This window comes from Polistes dominula, unplaced genomic scaffold, assembly GCF_049000335.1.
Source record: "Polistes dominula isolate Pdom_NZ unplaced genomic scaffold, Pdom_raw_medaka contig_79, whole genome shotgun sequence".
Classification (NCBI taxonomy): Eukaryota; Metazoa; Arthropoda; class Insecta; order Hymenoptera; family Vespidae; genus Polistes; species Polistes dominula.
The window spans coordinates 3,294,550-3,314,496 of NW_028300916.1; the positions used below are offsets into that span (position 1 = coordinate 3,294,550).

Sequence of the window (19,947 nt, forward strand, 5' to 3'; positions counted from 1 at the left end):
AAAGAAGTTCTTTCAAAGTTAAGCAACATCCTGAATATGGAAAGATATCATTCAAGGATGAAGATAAAGATAAACGTTCTTCCAGAGAACGTACGCGATTTTCTAACACTAAAATATCATTCGGTGACGATCAAATCGTTGCTGATAAAAGACGTATACCTGATAATCAAAATCGCGGAATTATAACGAGTATTTCTTTCAAGGACGAATCTAAAACGAGTCCTGTACGTAGAGGAGTATCGAAAGAACCTAAAGAAAGTCCATCATTAGGACGTAGAATTTCTTTCAAGGATCGAGAAGTCGAATCTGAAATGGAACATTCTTATGGTATTTATTGCAACGTTGGAAGGAATTTAAACGACGAAGAATCAAGAGGAAGAAATAATTCGTTGGACGATCGTTTCGTCGAATCGGGTAGAAATTTTGTAACGAGTCGCGGTACAAATCCTTGGAAGGATCGAAAAAATGCGATGATAGATTCGAGAGTTCGTGGCTCGAACGGTTCGACGATCAAAAAAGTCAATGAAGAGGATGCTCGAGGGAAAAAATTTGAAAGACATTCTCGAGGAGGAGTTGAGCAGGAGCAGGAGAAGGAGAAGGAGAAGGAGGAGGAGCAGGATTTAAAAAAAGACAATTTTGAAGAAACGAAAGATCGAAAGGATTCGTGGCGAGAGGATAACAGACTATTCGCCGTTAGATATCTTAAAGAGAATGGTAGAAGTAGAAGGACGGAGGGAGGATTGTTAGGAAGGGGATTTGACAATACTTACGAAGATGACGACGAGGATAACGAGAGTGACGAAATCGAGCAAGATGATTCGTCGATACGCAGGACGACGAATGGTCGACGAATCTTTATTGATAATCGTGATTCCAATTGTAAGGGTTGTAGACCGGCGACACGTGAACGAAATGGTACGACTGTAGTTAGGATTCGTCCAAATATTTCGGATAATTGTAGACGACGTCGACGTATGCAAGATTTTTGTTCGGAACGAAGGAAAAGATCCGATTTATCCTCGCAACGTTACGATACCGATGACGATGATAGTGCTGCTGAGGATTACGAGGAGGATGAAGATGAGAGAAAACGAGAGAAAGAGCAACAGAATGAGGAGGAACAAAAACTGGTAGAGGAGAGGAAGAAGAAGAAGGAAGATAAGAAAAAGGTGATGGCAATTTTGAAAAATGACAAGGATGATGATGACGACGACAACAACGACGACAACGACAACCACGACGACAACGTGGAACGACAGGATTTATGGCAGGGTTCTCGTAGAGATGGTCTAATACCAGGAATATCCCATGGATCTACTCCCTCGAGAAGACTTTGGAATTATCGTGAAGGGGTATGGCACTTTTCTGAGTCTATTGCGTTCGATCGGACAGTTATGGTACAGAGACGAGAAGCTATATTTATTAATCGTTGGAGAAGATAAATATTGGCTCGTTATAACTAAAGAATGGCCCATTTATTTTACTGGATATTGCATGGAATAATTATTGTCACAATAATAATATACGGTGGGGCCCTCGGGATCGAACGAAAGTGGACCCTCAAAGTGTAACCCAATTATATTCTACTACGGTGTTTCATTATTTTCATTTCATTCGCGATACAAAAATAAGAACTAAATTTTCTTTTCAACCTCTTTCGTATTTTCACATTCTCATCAGTGAGATTTTATTAACGGACACACGTGTGTGTTTGCGAAAAAATCTAATATATATTTCTATAATATGTAAGAAAATTTGGATATAATTAAAAATTATGATAAACATATAATATATGCTAATGAAAAATTTATATTACTTTTCTTTTTTTTGTTTACTTTCAATCCCCGGTGATATCGATATTTTGTATTAGCATTGAAATTGGTATCATTTCTTTGTATTTTTTGACAAAGATGTTTACTCTTGAAAAGTTATACAGGACCGACTATCGTTCGGTCTCGACACAGCATGCGACTTTTCGTTCGTTGGCCAATGCGTCCTGCGAATGTCATTGAACGAGCCATAAGTGGAACAGCCACGTCACGTAAGAAACAACGTCGAGGATAAGATCTTTTCTTATAGTTGCTTTCGAGTTTAAAAGTGAACCCTTTCTATTATGGAACATCGACGAGGAGTTGTTCTATGCTTTGTTAACGATCAAACCTAATTATCACTGTAACGATTATAATTATAATAATAATCATCATCATCATTATTTTAAGAGAGAGTTAAAGTATTGATTGGTTCGTTTGATCTAATAGATTTCAACTTTCAACTAAATTTCACGTTTAATCTTTTCAAAATACAAAAGAAAGTAAGTCGCATTTATATATATGTATATAGGTTTATATGGTAATTTCACGGGAGAGGTTTGCCATGTAATTTAAAAAAAAAAAAAAAAAAAAAACCCGCAAGGACTCAATGACCAATCCAATAATATTCATATTGTGTTTTTATTTTTCCTTATTAGTTAAAAAGAGGATGAGTATTGGGGAATATTTCCAATAATCGATAAATGTAAAATATTAATGGTTAAAAAGGATGACGAAGAGGAGATGACGAAGACCTCGGGGTCTTTTCGATCGTGACTCATGTCAGATGAAAGAAAGACAAAGATGAGAGAAAGAAGAAGAAGAAGAAGAAGAAGAAGGAGAAGAAGAAGAAGAAGAAAAAAAACGAAGAAGCAGAAGAAAAAGAATATAATATGTTAATTAGGCATAAGCCAAGATACGTTTTGGCAGAGATGATTATTTAGGATCGCTATATATGTATATATCGTAGAATAAAATGAATACTTGCGTGAACGTTTGTATATACACTCGCGTGTTGTATACGCGATATTTGGCTATATCGTCGACGACAAGTCGTTCCACGTGGGCGGACCCAACCATATATGTTGGGCGGAAGGTTCTTGAACGCATCCAACGCGACTTGCCTCGCCTCACTTGCTTTCTCACAACACATACACACACACAACACCCCACCTCGTCTCACAGGATTCCTCTCTTATGTTAGTTAGTTCTTTATGTTAGATTTGCTACGGAGCAACACATTCTTTACAATATATATATATATATATATATATATATATATATATATATTTATTATATTTTGAAACATTACCAATACTCTTAGCATATACCTATGCCTATCAACGACAAAATATAACCATATATCTTAATGTGGAATGAAATTTGTATTTTTTTTCTTGACAAATCACGTGACAATATTGAAACGTTAGATTAGAATTACTTAAAACATCTTAACACTTTAATGGCCGCCGCTCACACAACATGTTGGTGTGACAGCTGGAACAATCGTTATTGACTATTATTTATATTTATAACTTTGGATATATTTAAAATTATATAAAATTAAATTTGTTCTTGTTGTTTTTTTATGTTAATTTTTTTCGTGAATGACAATAAAGTTTTTTTTTTTTTTTTTTTCTTAAATTAATTCTTGTAAAATATTACCGGAGCCCGTGACGGAGCCGTTTGACTGCGTAGACGTGCGGCCATTAAAGTGTTAATGTTTTTCGTTAGCTCATCCATGATCATTTTCCATAATATTAAAGCAAGGTAATAGAGTAGAAAAACGTTCGTATACATTGAAGTAGAACGCGTTCCGCTTTTACCGATTCGCACGAACGAACGAACGAATGAACGAATGAACGAACGATCGACATCGTAACTATTATTTTACTTTTTTTTTTTCTAAATACGTCGAAAAATTTAGACACCAAAACTTCATTGCATTTCTATCTTGCATTAAGGAAAACAATAATGAAAAAGTTAACAAAATAAACAAGAAAAAATCATCAAAAGTATTTGTTTCGCGTAGACGGTAACGCGTAGGAAGACAAGGATTTAAAGCTTTCCGATCTTTTGCAATTGATTCGCAACGCCATTTTCTTCGAACGAATCACTGGAACGATACTTTTGCGATTTGTTTCGGTCTAGCGAGAGAATAAACTATAGATGTTTTTTTTTTTTTTTTCCTATACGCAACTATATAAAGAAAAGTAACAACAACAAAATATATATATAAAATATATATAAAAATAAATAATTGAAAATTAACAAACGAATCTTATGTTAGGGTGTCCTGATCACGGACGTCGAGGAAGGACAGCCATGTTTCAGTGTGGAGACGTCTGTCCTGGATTTTCCCCACACATTTGGAGGTAAGTTGTCGCATAATCATCATCATCATCATCATCATTACATTTTTATTGAATTTATCTCGAAGAATAAAAAATCGTAATTGACGAATTGTCGACTTACCGTTTACGAGGTCGGCTTACCTTTATTTGTTTTGGCAAGAAACTATAGGATCGATCGAACCATGTATTTCCCTGCTACTTACGATATATACCGATCACTGAGAAAACAGCTGCTAATGCATGCTGGCTAAAAGAGTATCTGGTTTCTCTCGATTAAACTCGTCGTATCAGCAAAGGACTTTCCTTGAAATTTCAATCGTTCTCGGTTCTCGTAATCGATCGTCTGTTTCATTACATCCATTCAATTTCATACTGATGATTTTATATTATAATGAATATACATTAATCGTACGCATGTATCGATTCGTGATCGATCAGTAAAGCGTTAACACGTTCCGCTTTTGATTTTGTCTTTCAGGCCATTTGATTTTCAGTGTATTAAATAAATATGTCTAGTAAGTGTACCACCGGTGGTACACGTGGCTTGGACGTCAAATTTAACGTCCCTAGTAACACAAAATATTGAAAAATATTGAATACAATGTTTATTTAATATTAAAACATGATTTAATGTCTTTTTAATATTAAATACACGTGTATTCAATATTTGTCAATATCTTGTGCTACTAGGAGTGTACCACCGGTGGTACACGTGGCATAGAACGTGTTAATAAGAGATATTTCTAGGAAGCATTATGTCAGAATGAAAATAATTCGAATCGGTGTTGAAATTGTGTTGAAGGAAAAAGGACCAAAAAAAAAAAAAAAAAAAATGATGTCCCATTATCCCAGCTGTGTAACTGAACGCTGGAGAAATTACCAACCATTGTAATTACCTTCCGTGACTTACAACCCGGCAATGCGGTAATAACGAATTAATTGCTCGGTAAGGGGAATAGCGTGACAAGAAAAAGGATAAGAAAATGAAAGAGATCGTGGTGTCTCTTAATCTAATTTTATTTCATAGAGAAAAGATTAATGTGATTTTTCATCTCTTTGCAAGATCAAATAATATCTCGTGATGTACCTATATCATCATTTATTTATATGTCATTTATATCGTGGCGTGTAAAATGTTGGCAAATCGATTTGTTGGCATCGATAATTGACAATCGTTTAGTTTAAAACGTATATATATATGCTATACATACACACCATCGTCTATCTAATATTATCTAACAAGATCGTAAATGTCTAATAGTACGTAACTTCGTACTTGAAGATTTATAACGGATTCCTCTTATTCTTTTTCTTGTATCATTTTGTTTTTCTTCTCTTTCACTCACTGTATAGCACGAAATAAAAATAAAACGTTGACATTTTAAAAGAAATTTTTGGACGGGTGGTAGTTTAAATGTGACGTATATTAACATATTTCTCATTCAAATTTAGGATACGTGGAATACTACATTTTGATTGACGTATCTATTTCTGTAATAGAAAAGTAAAAAATGAAAATTCTTCGAGGAAGATCTCGAAGGATCGCGTGGTTGAAATTTTTCTTCGCTTGGAACGTATAAATTAAAAAAAGAAAAAATAAATAAATAAATTTAGAAAGATAGGTGAAAGGCGTATATAATATCTCTTGTTAATGTTTTATTAGAAACAGTTAGCGTTACAAGGATGTTGTGTTGAGGTAGCGTAATCGAGAGATGCCCACGCTGCGTGCCGAGATGAGTATTGATAGTTTATGTGATAAATAGTAACAGTTATGCTTCCACAAGTCAGTCCTACACGTTGTTTCTTACTTGTCCATCATTCATCTAATTGATTTTAATCCACTATAATAGCATGTAACTTGGATATTACACGCTCGTTTATCTACATTTTCTATGCTTTATATATCTTTTTTTCTTTTTTTACTTTATATACTAAGTTTATCATATTTTTTTAAAGTGTAAAATACATTTAAATCAAAATTTATATTTGTATTAATTTAATTAATTATATATATATATAATTAATAATAAAAATAAATAATTAAATTATTTATATAATATATATATTTATATATATTATTATTTATAATATATATTTATATATATTATATATATATTATAATAATATATTTAACTATTTATAATAATTAAACTATATATTTATATATTATATTATATATTATATATTTATATATTATATATATATATTTTAATTTATATATAATTTATATATATATATATATTTTTTTTTTTTTTTTTCTAAAAACGAAAGAAAATTGGGTTACAGACAATGATTAGAAAATAATGATAAGAAAAAAAAGGTGATCATCATTATTGATTTGTTCGTTTTCGCGATATCAGGTCGACCTCAATTCCTTTCATTTGCCTTTCCGTTGCTCGTTCGTCATAGAGAAATCAATTTTAAAAGCATTGTAGTATCTAACTGCCTATTTTCGTTTGGCCGATAGCATTCATCAGAGTCAGAGGACTCCACCTTAGAAGATGTAGTTCGAGTTTTGTCTTTAAAGCAGTAGGAGACCCTAGATATAATGTAAATTAGCTGAGAGATCGTGATACGATTGTTTCTAGCATTTTCAAAGTCACTTTCATAAATCCAAGCCTTTCACCACTTTAAAATCATAACTTGTTTTCTATATTCATATATATATATATATATATATATATAGAAAATTTGTTGCCTTGAGAATATAATCGTAAAGTTCAAAAATCCTTCCAAAAAAAGAAAGAATCGAGTGATGCAGGTATTTACGTTTTCGTGCTTGTTGATAGCGGACATCGATAAGGAAACTCGCATCATCGAATCGTTCCTTTCACGGCACGTGAAAGTGAATCCACCGATTACTCGAGATACAAAACAAGACGTAAACTCCAGTGTAAATGTTTCGAGTATCGTATCGAGACCTTAAACGTTTTAACTTTCGAATGTTTATGGTACAACGTGAAACATTGACTAAGGATTACGGTGTAAATATTTCAATAGAATTACTTTTTTTTTCCCCTCTCTTTTTTTAAGGTGAACCAAATTGAAGAATATATATATATATACAGGGTGATCTGTAACTGGTGGTACAAGCGAAAAGGAAGTGATGAAGTACATGAAAAAATAAATCGATAATATGGAATACAAATTTTTCGTTTGAGACTTTGTTTTCGAGAAAATCGACTTTGAATTTTCGCAAAGTATGCTTGCACTTGATCACGTCTCGTTATGTTCGTAGGGTATTTCCGAAAAGTTCGTAGGGTATTACCGAAAAGCTCGTAGGTCTGTTACAACGAGACATGATCAAATGCACGCTTACTTTGCAAAAATTCATAGTCGATTTTCTCGAAAACAATGCCTTCAACGAAAAATATTTATTCTATATTTTCAATTTATTTTTTCATGTACTTCATCACTTCCTTTTCGTTTGTACCACCAGCTACAGATCACCCTGTATATATATATATATATATATATAAAAAAAGCTAAGAAAGAAAAGGATCGTTCGATCGTATAACTTGGAGGATTGCAAAGTCTTATTGAAACGTCCATAAACGTACAACCATAACGTCAGACATATGTAAATGAATATTACAACGTCCGTTTCAACCTAAATGCATCCTTTACTAGTATACTATCCATTCTTCTATTTGATAACACACTTTACTTTGTTTAAATGGTCAAATTATTAATAGAACTTTGTTCTATTATGATACCAAAGCAAATGGTTTTGTTCTAACGTAAGCTGTTGTTGTACGTTCTTCGTAGAATTTGTTTCCGCATTTTCGTTTTGATCGTTTGATTAAACAAAGGTTTCCTTTGGCCTATTTCTGAAATTTTAGTTTTACAAAGAGTAACCCAAATAGTCTTCTTCGTTGTATAGAGTGAATCACTAAAAGTAGTCGTTCGACTATCTTCTTCTCCCGCATGCACGTGCTGCAACATTTCATGAGATTATAAGTTAGATCAAAAACCTGACGCAACCCAAGGTTAAACCTTTGTTCTTTCTCTTTTTATATCGTTATTAATGGAAATCACAGTTTAGTTTTATTAAATAATTAATTATAAAAATACTATATCAAAGATCATTTTCTTGGATGTTACATGTATACGAAGAAGAAGAAAGCAAATTTTCTATTGTCTATCGAGGGCGGTCTTTGTGAGATAATTGCTTGCGGACATTATTACGCGACGTAATATAACGTTGTGCTTGTTGCGCAGGTGTGCAAATACGGTGAGTCTCGAATACCCTCTGTAGGTTTCACCCACGCATTTATGAGTGAGATCACCTTTATACTTTAGACTCCATGCTGCGACGAAGGTGTTATGGTGCGAGACACTCTTTCCTGTCTCATTCCAACAAATATATATTAAAATGTAAGATTTGTTCCATTGATATTTACAAAATAAATATTTCCTAGTATATATATATATATGTATAACGTCATATTTTAATAGTCATTTCAAATCAAATGGAAAATATCACGCACCAAGATAAAGATCAAATAGATAACAAAAGTATTTTTTAACGACAGATATCGCTCGCTTAACAGATGATTAGATTTGCTTTTTTATTATCAATAATAATTTGTATTTGTATTTGTATTTGTATTTTTATTTTATCGTTTATTCGTACATTTTTGTTTTTTGTTAATTAAATTCAAAGAAGATATTACTTAACCCTTTAACTTGCACACTCGAGTTAACTCGAGCGGCGTTTTGTGTTCTGTACTGCTATAAATATTTTGTAATTTTAATTAATTTTATATTATAATTTTATATTTTAATTAATTAACACGTTGCCGCACACTTTTAATTTGACGATCGTGCTTAGAAATACGAAGATCGGACGGCTATAGCCGTCATTTGCGGCAATGGGTTAATTATATATATATAAGATCTGTATATATATATATATATATATATATCACCCTGTATATGTGTATATATAAGAATTCTGCGTTAAGGGGTTAATTGGATGTAAATTCTTGTTTAGTTGATATTATAAGAGTATGATACATTAAAAATGAATAATTCTTATGACGTATTGGCAAAGTTCATAAGCCTTTGTAATTTGAGATTAGTAAGAAAAGGGTATTCGGTGACATTTCTAGTAAATATCGTGCTTGCCCTATTAACAACGGGGAAATAGGGTGGGCATGCTCTTGGGCTAAGTCGTTTAGCGTAGAAGCCGTAAGGTATTTGACAAACAAATCGAAACCTGAGAGACCTTTCCAAGTATTCCACATGATATTTTTATATCTTCACTTGGATATTCTACTTTTTTTATACGACGTTAAACTTCATTTTCTCTGTTCATTTTGTTAACCTTGGGAAGCTACTGTACACGGTTGGTTTGATCTTTCTTTTTCAGGTGTTGATGACACTGGTGTGCATTCATCGCACATTGAATGATTCAATCTTAAATAATGCAAAACTAAATTCTTTTTCTATTTTTTTTATACTTACAAATATTTTCTAAAATTACATAGATTATTTATATTTCAATTTGTTATAAATTTAATTTTTTCTGTCATCAGTGATATGTTAAAAATATATTCAAAGGGAAGAGAATTTAGCTTTTGTAATGTTGTCTTCGGAGAGCATTAACATTGTGCATTTATCACACAAGAATGATTCAATCTTAAATAATGCAAAACTAAATTCTTTTTTTATACTTACAAATATTTTCTAAAATTACATATATCATTTATATTTCAATTTATTATAAATTTAATTTTCTCTCTCATCAGTGATATGATAAAAATATATTCAAACGGAAGAGAATTTAGCTTTTGTAATGTTGTCTTCGGAGAACATTAACATTGTGCATTTATCGCACAGTGAATGATTCAATCTTAAATAATGCAAAACTACATTCTTTTTCTATTTTTTTTTATACTTACAAATATTTTCTAAAATGAGATATATATCATTTATATTTCAATTTATTATAAATTTAATTTTCTCTCTCATCAGTGGTATGATAAAAATATATTCAAAGGGAAGAGAATTTAGCTTTTGTAACTTCGTCAAAGAGCATTAACATTTAGTGGACGGATATTTTGAAATATATATATATATATATATATATAATAGTTTGTTGTGCTAAATAAGTCTGGCACGATTTCTCCCTCATTTCTCCTTGTTTACTTGCATCACGAATGTGGTGCTCCTCTGACACATTTCTCGTGCACGCGTGCACGCACGCAAACAAGCAAGCAAGCACGCGAGTATTTATTTACGACCAGGCGGGGAGGGGGTGGTTAATACACATTCCTCGAGAAAATGGGGACATATTTTGAAATATTTAGCATTCAAATTTTTCTACGACAAAAACATATTTTGTGTATAAGTTATAATAAATGAAAAGATGATAGCTAGAAATTCGAAAGAAGAAGGATGTTAACATTTATCAAAATTTCATATGTGTCGACACTTTGTGGTATAATTTTTATGCAGAATAAACAAAGAAACATACCATGCGCGTTTCTCTCTCTCTCGTTCATAATATAATCAGAAGAATATGTTGTGTGGGTTAAAAAGGAAATGTGTGTGTGTGGTCAACGGAATACCAAGAATTCCTTTTCACACTGATATGTCTTCTTAACGCTATATGATAATATATATTTCCTGCGAATACATATATACATGCACATGTATATATCAAATTAATCAAATGTCATTTTTATTTAATAAACTACAGCGTAAATATATAGAAACATTAATATTTGTGCTCATAATTATAAAAGTGGTTTAAGTCAAAAATTAAAAAAAAAAAAAATGAATTTATCAGTTATTATACGATACCACATTATTTTACACAACTAAATACATTCAATATAATTTTCACGATATTGTCCAAAATGAATTGTTAAAAATAATATTTGTTATTTGAATATTAAATTAAAATTCATATAGTATTGAAATATAAATATGTTTAAATATTTCAAAACAAAAGATGATATATAACATGACTTAGAACATTTTTATAATTATGGACACATTTATGATCGTTAAATTCTCGTTAAGAAATTCAATACTTAAATTCAATCAGCTGACATTGACAATAATTCTAGAGACAGTAGTAAAGAAGTTAACGAATCAACACGAATACGAACGAGCTCAGAAAAGTTTGAGCGGTCAATCCGACGATTTCAAGTTGCGTTTCTCCATCTTCTTTAATATTTTTCTTCTCTTCCTTTGTATATGTGCTTTTAAAGTGGGAAGGAGGGAGGAAGGGAGGAAGGGATATACAACGAAGGAAAGTGAAAGTATGGAAAAAGAGAAGAAAAGAAATAGTTAAAAGAAAAAGCAAGATATAGTGGGAGAAGAAACCGATCTGTCCTGCGCGTTGCGTGGTTACCAATGCTTCACACACACATACACACACAAACACACGTTTCTTCTTCGCGTGGTGTGCTAAATTTAGAGTATGATCGACCGACGACCGGTCGGTCGTTCGTCGCTATCGGGACAAATAGTAGACCGTCGATAAAAGTCATTCGCACGAAAGAAAGAAAGTCACAAATCGTTCGATCATAGGTCTCGACGTTTTTTTCTTTATTTTCTATATTTTCTTCTTTTTTTTATTTTTTTGTTTTGTTGTTTTTTATTCACAATGCGTTTAAGTTCATAAATTTCGTTGTATTTGACACAGAGTTCGCAGTTTATTGATATTTACCTTTCTTCTCGTTTAAATTTCGTATTTTTTTTGTTTTTTTTTTTTTTATTTTATTAACGAGAGTAAATAGATAGTGCGAGAGAGAGAGAGAGAGAGAGAAAAAAAAGAAAGAAAGAAACTTTACGTGTGTGTTTTTCTTCTTCTTAGTGTGTGTATGTGCGTGTGTATATTATTGACGTGCGTGCGTGCGTGAGTGCGCGAATGCTTGTTGCGTTACCACGTGCTCAGCACGTGTTTCTTATATGTGCACGTGAAATCTTCAATTTTCCTCGACAAGATGGGCAGCGAATGGAAAAATTCCAACTACTCTGACAACGTATTTGAAAACGACCAACGTAAAGAAGATCTTGCTTACTTTGCTGCACGGTGAGTCAAAGCTGCTGATCTCGTGTGTCGTTTGCTTGGAAGAATCTGTTGTGTCAGAGTGTTAAATCAAAGAAATTTATGTTTTAAGTCCTGAACACTGTGAGGAGAGAGAAAGAGAATGCACGTACATTTAGTTATTTCTACATTTTCTTGCTTCTTTTTCTATTTTTTTTTATTATTATTATTATATAGAGTGATGATAAATTTGTCAAAGTTATAAATCAAATTTATCGATATATTTTATTGGTTATCGAATAATTTTGTTAAATAGGTGCGTGTGTGTTTCTATAAAGTGAACTACTGTCATATGGTAACTAATCTTAGTAACTCGGTTAGTAGTTTAAAACGTGACAGTAAGGATTCTTCATGTTCGCGAAACCCGTAACATACACTTCGAAGCTTATTTTATTCACGGTTAGATCTCGTTATAGGTTGAAAGATCGTTTTCCATAATCGATCTTTGTCAAATACTTTCATTACTCAAACGTCATTGTTCGATAGTACATGGAAGAAGAACATTTAAAAGATATACTACTTTCATTTTAAAGTTGGATTAGGATTATTACAATTTTTTTCTAAAAAATTATGCTTAAATAATTTAGCAAAATAAGAAAAAAAAAAAAAAGAAAAATAAGAAAAACTCAAATGTATGAAAAAGATTGCGTCAGGAAAGTAAAGTAGCGCGTCGAGTTAAAATTCCATGTTGCATGCGTCACTTTCAAATATAATGGGGCTCGTATTTTGAGGAAAATACATTTAAACATTAAATCTCAAAAGACCGACTTTTATTCTTTCGTAATCTACATATGATGACTATACATACATTATGTACCACTACTATGTGTATAACTTGTGTTATAACAGTATCGTCTTTTGAATATATACATTAGATACATATGTATATATATATAAAATACATATCTAATGCGACAGATGCTTTTTAGGATGTTTCTTCTTACTTTAACGAGAATACAAACTGACCATTCCGATTGTGTGACAGCTCGCGCTCAATTTCGAGATAACATAGTTATTTTCGATAACTTGTCTTATCGACAGAGTTTTCAACCAAGTTGTGTTTCAGAAACGTTCAGTTATTCAGTCTAGATCGTCTACAATTCCAAACCAAACCAAATCAAACCAAACCAAATCAAATCAAACGAAAAACCGTGTTTTAACTATTTACAAAAAATAAAACTGCAATTAATGAAACGTCGTCGTGTCGTTGAATATCATTTTGTTATTCTTTGAAAAATTATCGATAAGAAATATCGAATAAAAATGAATTTGTTATTATAACATTGCGATCCTTTTAGATACAACAAAAAAGAAAAAAAAGATGATGATAATAATAATAATAAATCGTGTTAAGTGTTTAATATATTAAACTTGTTAATATACTTTTAGCGTGAGATTTATCACATTTAAGATAGAATCTTTCACTGTTACGAATGATTTCGATTGAAATAGAGGGTCAAAGTCCGATTCAATGTCGGACAACAGAACATACAACATAAAGCTTTCTCTGATGTGAGATCATCTGTCGGCAAGTTATTCCGTACTCGGTGTGTTATATACATATATATATATATATATTCGTTTAGAACGGGTTCAACGTGTTCACGTATTCATAATAAAATCTAATCTTCAATCAGAAATCCATACGATATTCGTATAAACTTTCAAATAATCACCTCTATTTGTAATAAATCATTAAATAAGGATTATTATTTATTTATACTTTTTTCAAATTAATTAGATAGAGAGAGAGAGAGAATGTGTGAATAATCAAGAAATTATTTATTCATTGAACGTATATTATCGTCGATAAGTAGAGACAGGTGTGTTGTAATATATATATATATATACTATATGTGTTGTGATAAAACGAAACTTTATCGTTTAATCATTAAATCTTACCAACGATTAAAAACAATTTGCGTCAAATGATATATATATATATATATTCTATATAGATTAGACCAAATATTTTCTTTTGTTTTTCATTAATATCTTTTTTTCTCCTTTTTTTGAATTCAAAGTAGGTTATATGCTCGTGGCATAAACGTAACGCATGATGACGTAATATAGAGGTGTATTATACATTATAATAACATTATATTCGTTGTCCGTTGTGAACAAGGAAGAGTCCAAAGTTCCAAGGTTCTCCGTTCCTTTCTTTTGAACTAGACACTCGTTTTTAATACCTGTTGTGTATTTGTCGTGCATTACTGACGACGACGGTGCAGTCAGTTTGACGATGACAGTTCGTGTGAAAGTTATTCGTTTTGATTGACGTATATATATATATATATATATAAATTGATATAAATTAGTACGGAAAAGGTAAAATGTCTCTATGTAAGCAAATCTATTATTACATTATAGTTAATTCAATTTAGGGAATCAGTAGTACGGAATGAACGGGGAAATGGCCGCGTTGTCTTAAAACATTCAACTATCTGTTTCAGTTTTATCACGTTCTCGAAGGTCGGAACAGTCCGAGCGTGTTTCCTTTTCAAGCTTGTTCGTTATCAATATCGAGTTGTGTGAACAGCATATTATTATAAATATAACTCGTTTTTTTCTTCTTTTTTTTCTTAAGTGTTAAACCCTTCTGTTTGGTGTGTTGTTATTTTATATCTCTTTCTACTTTTTCTTTTAACTTTAACCACGAACGATCACGGTTCTCGTTCAAGTAGTTCAGCCAGTCTTTGAACATTTTCCAAAGGGGAATCGTGTGTTTCTTTATTTTCTTCTTCAACTTCTTCTTCTTCTAGTAGATGAGAGGAACTACACTCCGAAAGGATAATAAACATACTTTTGAAAGGAAATTAAGAAAAAAAGAAACAAAATGGTTTGGGAAGATCGATTATCGGTGAAAGAGTTGACGGAGATGAAGAAGAAAACTCCGAGATTTCCTTCGAGGGAAAGAAATTTTGCAATGAGAAGACGAGGACCTCGAAGGTCTGCATCTTTGATGCTTCCTAATGCATCACCGATTGGTGCACCTCCGATCGAAAAGGAATCTACCTACACTTATGAGGAACCTTGCAACGATAACCTTTCAATCTTGTAAGGATTTACATTTTCTTTCATAATTTCTTATTCTTTATCAAGTTTTCTTTTTTTTTTCTTTTTTTTTTTTTTTTGAACATCAATTTACGTGACTTCTTCCTATCGATAATCTTTAACAGACATCGTTGCTTATTTATATCAAATATAATCTTGATGTTAAACGTTACATTAACAACACGTAAGCGTTTACGTAATCACGATTTTTTTTTTTGGCAGGATTACCATTTTAAAAAATGAATGTGTATTAGTTGTTCATAGGATTAACAATTCTTGAAAATAATAAAATATCTAAATGTTCATTCGAAAGAAAAAAAGAAAAAATATATCAAATATAATTGATTCACATTTGCGATGAAGAATACAATGAAAATGATCTCGTTCGTAGGATTAATTGTTTAATCTTATCATCCCCCTTTTGAGAGTAGTCACGTCAGACGTAACGATTCATTTCCTTTTACGTTTCTCAATCAAGCAACCCCGACGACCGTAGAATTATCGGTCTCTTTTCCTTGAAAAGAAATGAGAAAAGTAAAAAAAGAAGAAGAAGAAGTAGAAGAGGAATGATGAGAAAGGAAAAAAAAAATAAACGCGAGTCAGGAAGGAATGCCTTTGACGAATCGTACATGGCGCCAAATTAGATTATCCGATTCTACGAATGCATTCGTAAGCATATACATGTTGTAAGTGTGTACGAGGATATGTAATAACTATCCACAATGCGTGATATGTAGAATGAAACGTTTAGTATTACGATTGTGAACGTGCATGCAAGCTTAAATGTGTGTGTGTGTATAAGCCCATCATCGTCGTCGTCGTCGTCGTCGTCGTCTACCATGCATAAGGAGTAAAGAAGTATATAAATAGCAGTGATTCACATTGGAGACCATGACCGAAGGAAATAAGAAAGCGAAAGTATGTATTTCGTGTCCACCTTGCGTTTACCCGGCTTATGTATCCGTCGCATCATCTTATTTCGTATTTTCTAAACGTACGACCCAACCGAACGAATCAACTCACGTGGCTGTTCACAATTCGACACTCGCTATAAGCAACTTTAACTCTGTCTGCTATCTTTTTTCTACATCTTTTCAGAATACACGAGATTATTTTGAATAACAACTTACTACTCGCAAATATTTGTCCAGTTTTTAACATCATTTCATGTGTATATTCGTTTTTTTTTCTTATTTTTTTTTCTTTCTTAAACAATTTATTTATTCAATAAGTGCTTGCTTATAAATGTTTCAAAAGAAAAAAAAAAAAAAGACATACAGATAAATTGTTTCAAATAATAACGATAATAATATTTCTTTAGAAAACTTGTCGACATAATAATTCGTCATTACAACTACATGGTATACTTACAGGGACAAAGTATATAGAGATCATTCAAGTAAAAAGAATTCTATACAAAAATGAATATATATTATACGAAAGAGTATGATGTCAAAAAAAAAAAAAAAAGGGAACAAATATAATACAGGAAGAAGATCTTTAGAATGTTGTCAGATGAAAATATGATTTTCTTAATAGTGTCATCCGTTCTTAGTAGGTTAACGTCGTCGTTTACCAAACTCGCGTTGTCTGTCTTCTCGCGTCAAAACAAACGATTTTCATTCGTTTCGAAGAGCTTTAAATCCAGGCACGAGTGTAAGCGTGTTATGTGGCGTATCTAATTGGAGCAGTTACCTCTCTTCCTCCAATATTGCGTTGCATTTGCGTTGGAGAAGAAGAAGAAGACGAAGACGAAGATGATGATGAAGAAGAAGAAGAAGAAGAAGAAGAAGAAGAAGAAGAACAAGAAGAAGCTTTCGATGAGGAGACGACGGTGAAGAAGAAGACGTCGCGCGCACATAAGACATTGAAAAAGAGGGAGGAAGATGTTAAAGAGAGAAAGAGAAAGATGAAACGCACGCGCCTGCGCTAAACGTAACGGAGAAGCAAGCGGCGCGCTGCTTCTCGTACCACCCGGTATTAACTATAGGTACACACCTATCTACGTCGTCGTCGAAGCTCATGGCGCCAGTTTGAAGTACGCTCCTTCCGTGGATGCACTCTTCCGTGTCTCGTTAAATAAACGCGTTAATCGCATGCGCTAATATTAACTTTGAATTTTCGCGCGCGTTCCACAAAGATCTTCATTTCAAATTTCGCGCCTTTAATCCTTTATCCTCGACCATCCCCATCCCCGTCCCCGTCCCCGCCATCGTGATAAACTTTATTACTAACGAATGTAAGAACCATTTCGTTGTTAGATCGTTTAACATTTCTCTTCTTTTCTTTTTTTTTTCTTTTATCTCTTTCCTTTCTTTCCGTGTGCGTGTGCGTACGTTTGCGTAGGTGTTAACAGTTGGCAGAAATATACTTTAAGATCAAAAATCCGGGGTTTATATTCTTTACATTTTTCTTCGTATCATCATCGTATCCTACTATTATCGAGACGAGATATAGTAAATGTTGATTTAATTATTAACCATTAGATAAAGTCTCGCATCTCATCGATGAGCTTCTCTTTTTTTTAGCACAATTTGTTTTCGCAATCGCTACCTATATTCGTTATCGTCATATTTTCTTTTTATTCGATAGAGAATATTTCATAGCATAGAATTAACTTTTTGGCAGGAATATTTGAGCAAGTTGGTGCAATTCCACGGACTGACTGACTAATCGTCGTACACTTCCTTACCGAGATGATGATTCATTTAAAAACGTCAAAATCGTCCAATTCCAAATAAAGTAACTGATCGTTCTTTATTTGATTAGTTTGTTAAAAACCATATCGTGTACTAAACCACCCTTATATTAGCCTCGATTGGACGCGCCCAATAATTACGATCTATACGTGAAATCTTAGCGGTCGTAAAAAGAAGAATACTTTTCTTTACGTTAGAATCAACGCACGCGATTGGTATCCGATATTATTGATCCTTAATTGAATCCAAACCTACATTTCTATCGAGGAACAAATCACGAAGGGGAAAAATAATTAATCATAATACACAATTACTTTTTTTTATTATAATTAAATTTGTCAAGCACCATGTAATTGGTGTCCCTTGAAAGATTTACAAGAAAAACATTGGATTAAATCGTAATGTAATTATCTTTCGTGAATGCTCGAGTATCCTCTATCTATGTTAGTAAGATTTATCAAAGGAATATCTCAACTACAAGGTACGACACTCCAATTTCGTTTTCTCAGTGAAAAACAATCGGAAAATTGAGCTTGAAAGAACACCATATTGAAGATTAGTAAGATTGAAATATGTTGAAAAAGTTCTATCGAAAAATGATATTTCATCAACAATATCTCATAAATAAATCAAAGTAAAATGCAGTGGAAAGGAGGAGAAGGAGTAGAGGGGTTGGACGTAAATAAATCAAAGTAAGGGTAAAAGAAGATGAGCCCTAAAGGGCCAGGTGGTCAACAAGAGGTTACGATGACCGAGGTAAGAGTGATGTGCGTCCCGGAACCGGGCGGTAAACCGCTCGTTTTAAGGGTGAAAATACCTGAGCCAAAAATGCGAGCTATGAGTCCACCCATGAATCGTGATTCGATGAATCGTGGAAGGTGTCCTACTGTTTCGGAAAAGGAATTTTATAGGAAAGCAGTGTCATTGGATCGTCGTGACAGATATACAACATTGTCAGGTGCTGAGATTGATCGTGGTGCATTGTCTATACCAAGTTCTTTAGATTTGTCGGGATCGTCGTGTAAAAGAAATCCTATGTTGGATCGAAGAAATCGTTATCCTACGATCTGCGGTGCTGAATTAAAACGAAGTCTCGCCATTAACGAGACTCATAACGAAGAAGATGGTTTGGATCTAAGTCTGGCTCCTTGGCCTGGCATGAAATCGGCCTGCGTCAGGGTATTACATCTTTACTGTAAGGTCTTCGATCAGTTCGAGTTGTTCGAGTTGATCGTTAGGTAACTACTATACTTTAACATTACGCCTACGAAGTTTTAAATTACGAACAAAGTTTTCACATACTTTACATATTATATCTATATATTCTTGTCAAAACGTCACGTATACTATTCACGCGTCATTTACGCGTGACATCGTCGTTGATTGGCCGTTTTAATTTAACATATCACATATATACGTGATGCATAATTTATAATAGGTACGTACATTTTATCCGCAACTAAGTTTCACAAATATGTGAAATATTATCTAAAACTTCGCTTCATTTGTCATACTTATTGTTACATATAATACTATAACACACACAAATACTCTGTTGTTATATGAAAAAAATTAGAAAAGAAAATAAGAGAGAATGTACTTAATTAGGATCGTGGTAGCGAACGTAATAAAAAAAAAGAAAAGAAAAAAAAGGGGGAAAAAAGAAAGATGCAATTTTCTTCGTCCTTGGATATATTTCCAATCCTTTAATTACGTTCGTTGAGTAACGTAAGTTTACGGGATCTTATCGAACGTAAAGAATATTTTTTTCCTACGTACGTAATAATTTGTGCGTTGGAGGATTCCAAGAGAGAAAGCCCCCTTCTTCCTGTCTCGGAATGATCGTATTTCTTTCGATCTTCGCGATCCACGAATAACCAGGAAGACCAGGTTAAATTTAACGCTTACCGGCTTACTTGACACGTTATAAACCGTCTTTGATATATGATATAGATATATAGTTCTTC

At 32.7% G+C, this 19,947-nt stretch overlaps 2 protein-coding genes across 4 annotated transcripts in view; both read left to right on the plus strand.

The window, feature by feature from the left end:
* Positions 1-311: 311 nt before the first annotated feature.
* On the plus strand, positions 312-15,124 carry LOC149033086 (uncharacterized). The gene is made up of 3 exons (XM_089170665.1): positions 312-1,352; positions 4,099-4,183; positions 14,990-15,124. The coding sequence occupies exons 1-3, from the start codon at positions 312-314 to the stop codon at positions 15,019-15,021; spliced, it is 1,158 nt and encodes a 385-aa protein (XP_089026791.1). The 3' UTR covers positions 15,022-15,124.
* Positions 12,109-19,947, plus strand: part of LOC107074300 (Limpet) — a 29,198-nt gene continuing 21,359 nt past the window's right edge. Inside the window, exon 1 of one of the 3 annotated variants that reach the window (XM_015335613.2) lies at positions 12,109-12,212. In XM_015335613.2, coding sequence (XP_015191099.1) covers positions 12,124-12,212 — 89 coding nt within the window. In that variant the 5' untranslated portion in view covers positions 12,109-12,123. Of the gene's footprint in view, positions 12,213-15,048; positions 15,285-18,516; positions 19,219-19,947 lie in introns of those variants that run through there. The other 2 variants (XM_015335609.2, XM_015335608.2) reach the window with 2 other exon arrangements.

Coding starts and splice junctions, on each gene's coding strand:
- LOC149033086 (XM_089170665.1), top strand. CDS start 312: ATGGAACATTCTTATGGTATTTATTGCAACGTTGGAAGGAATTTAAAC. Junction 1,353..4,098: donor TTTGGAATTATCGTGAAGGG/GTATGGCACTTT, acceptor ATCTTATGTTAG/GGTGTCCTGATCACGGACGT. Junction 4,184..14,989: donor TTTTCCCCACACATTTGGAG/GTAAGTTGTCGC, acceptor TTCTTCTTCTAG/TAGATGAGAGGAACTACACT.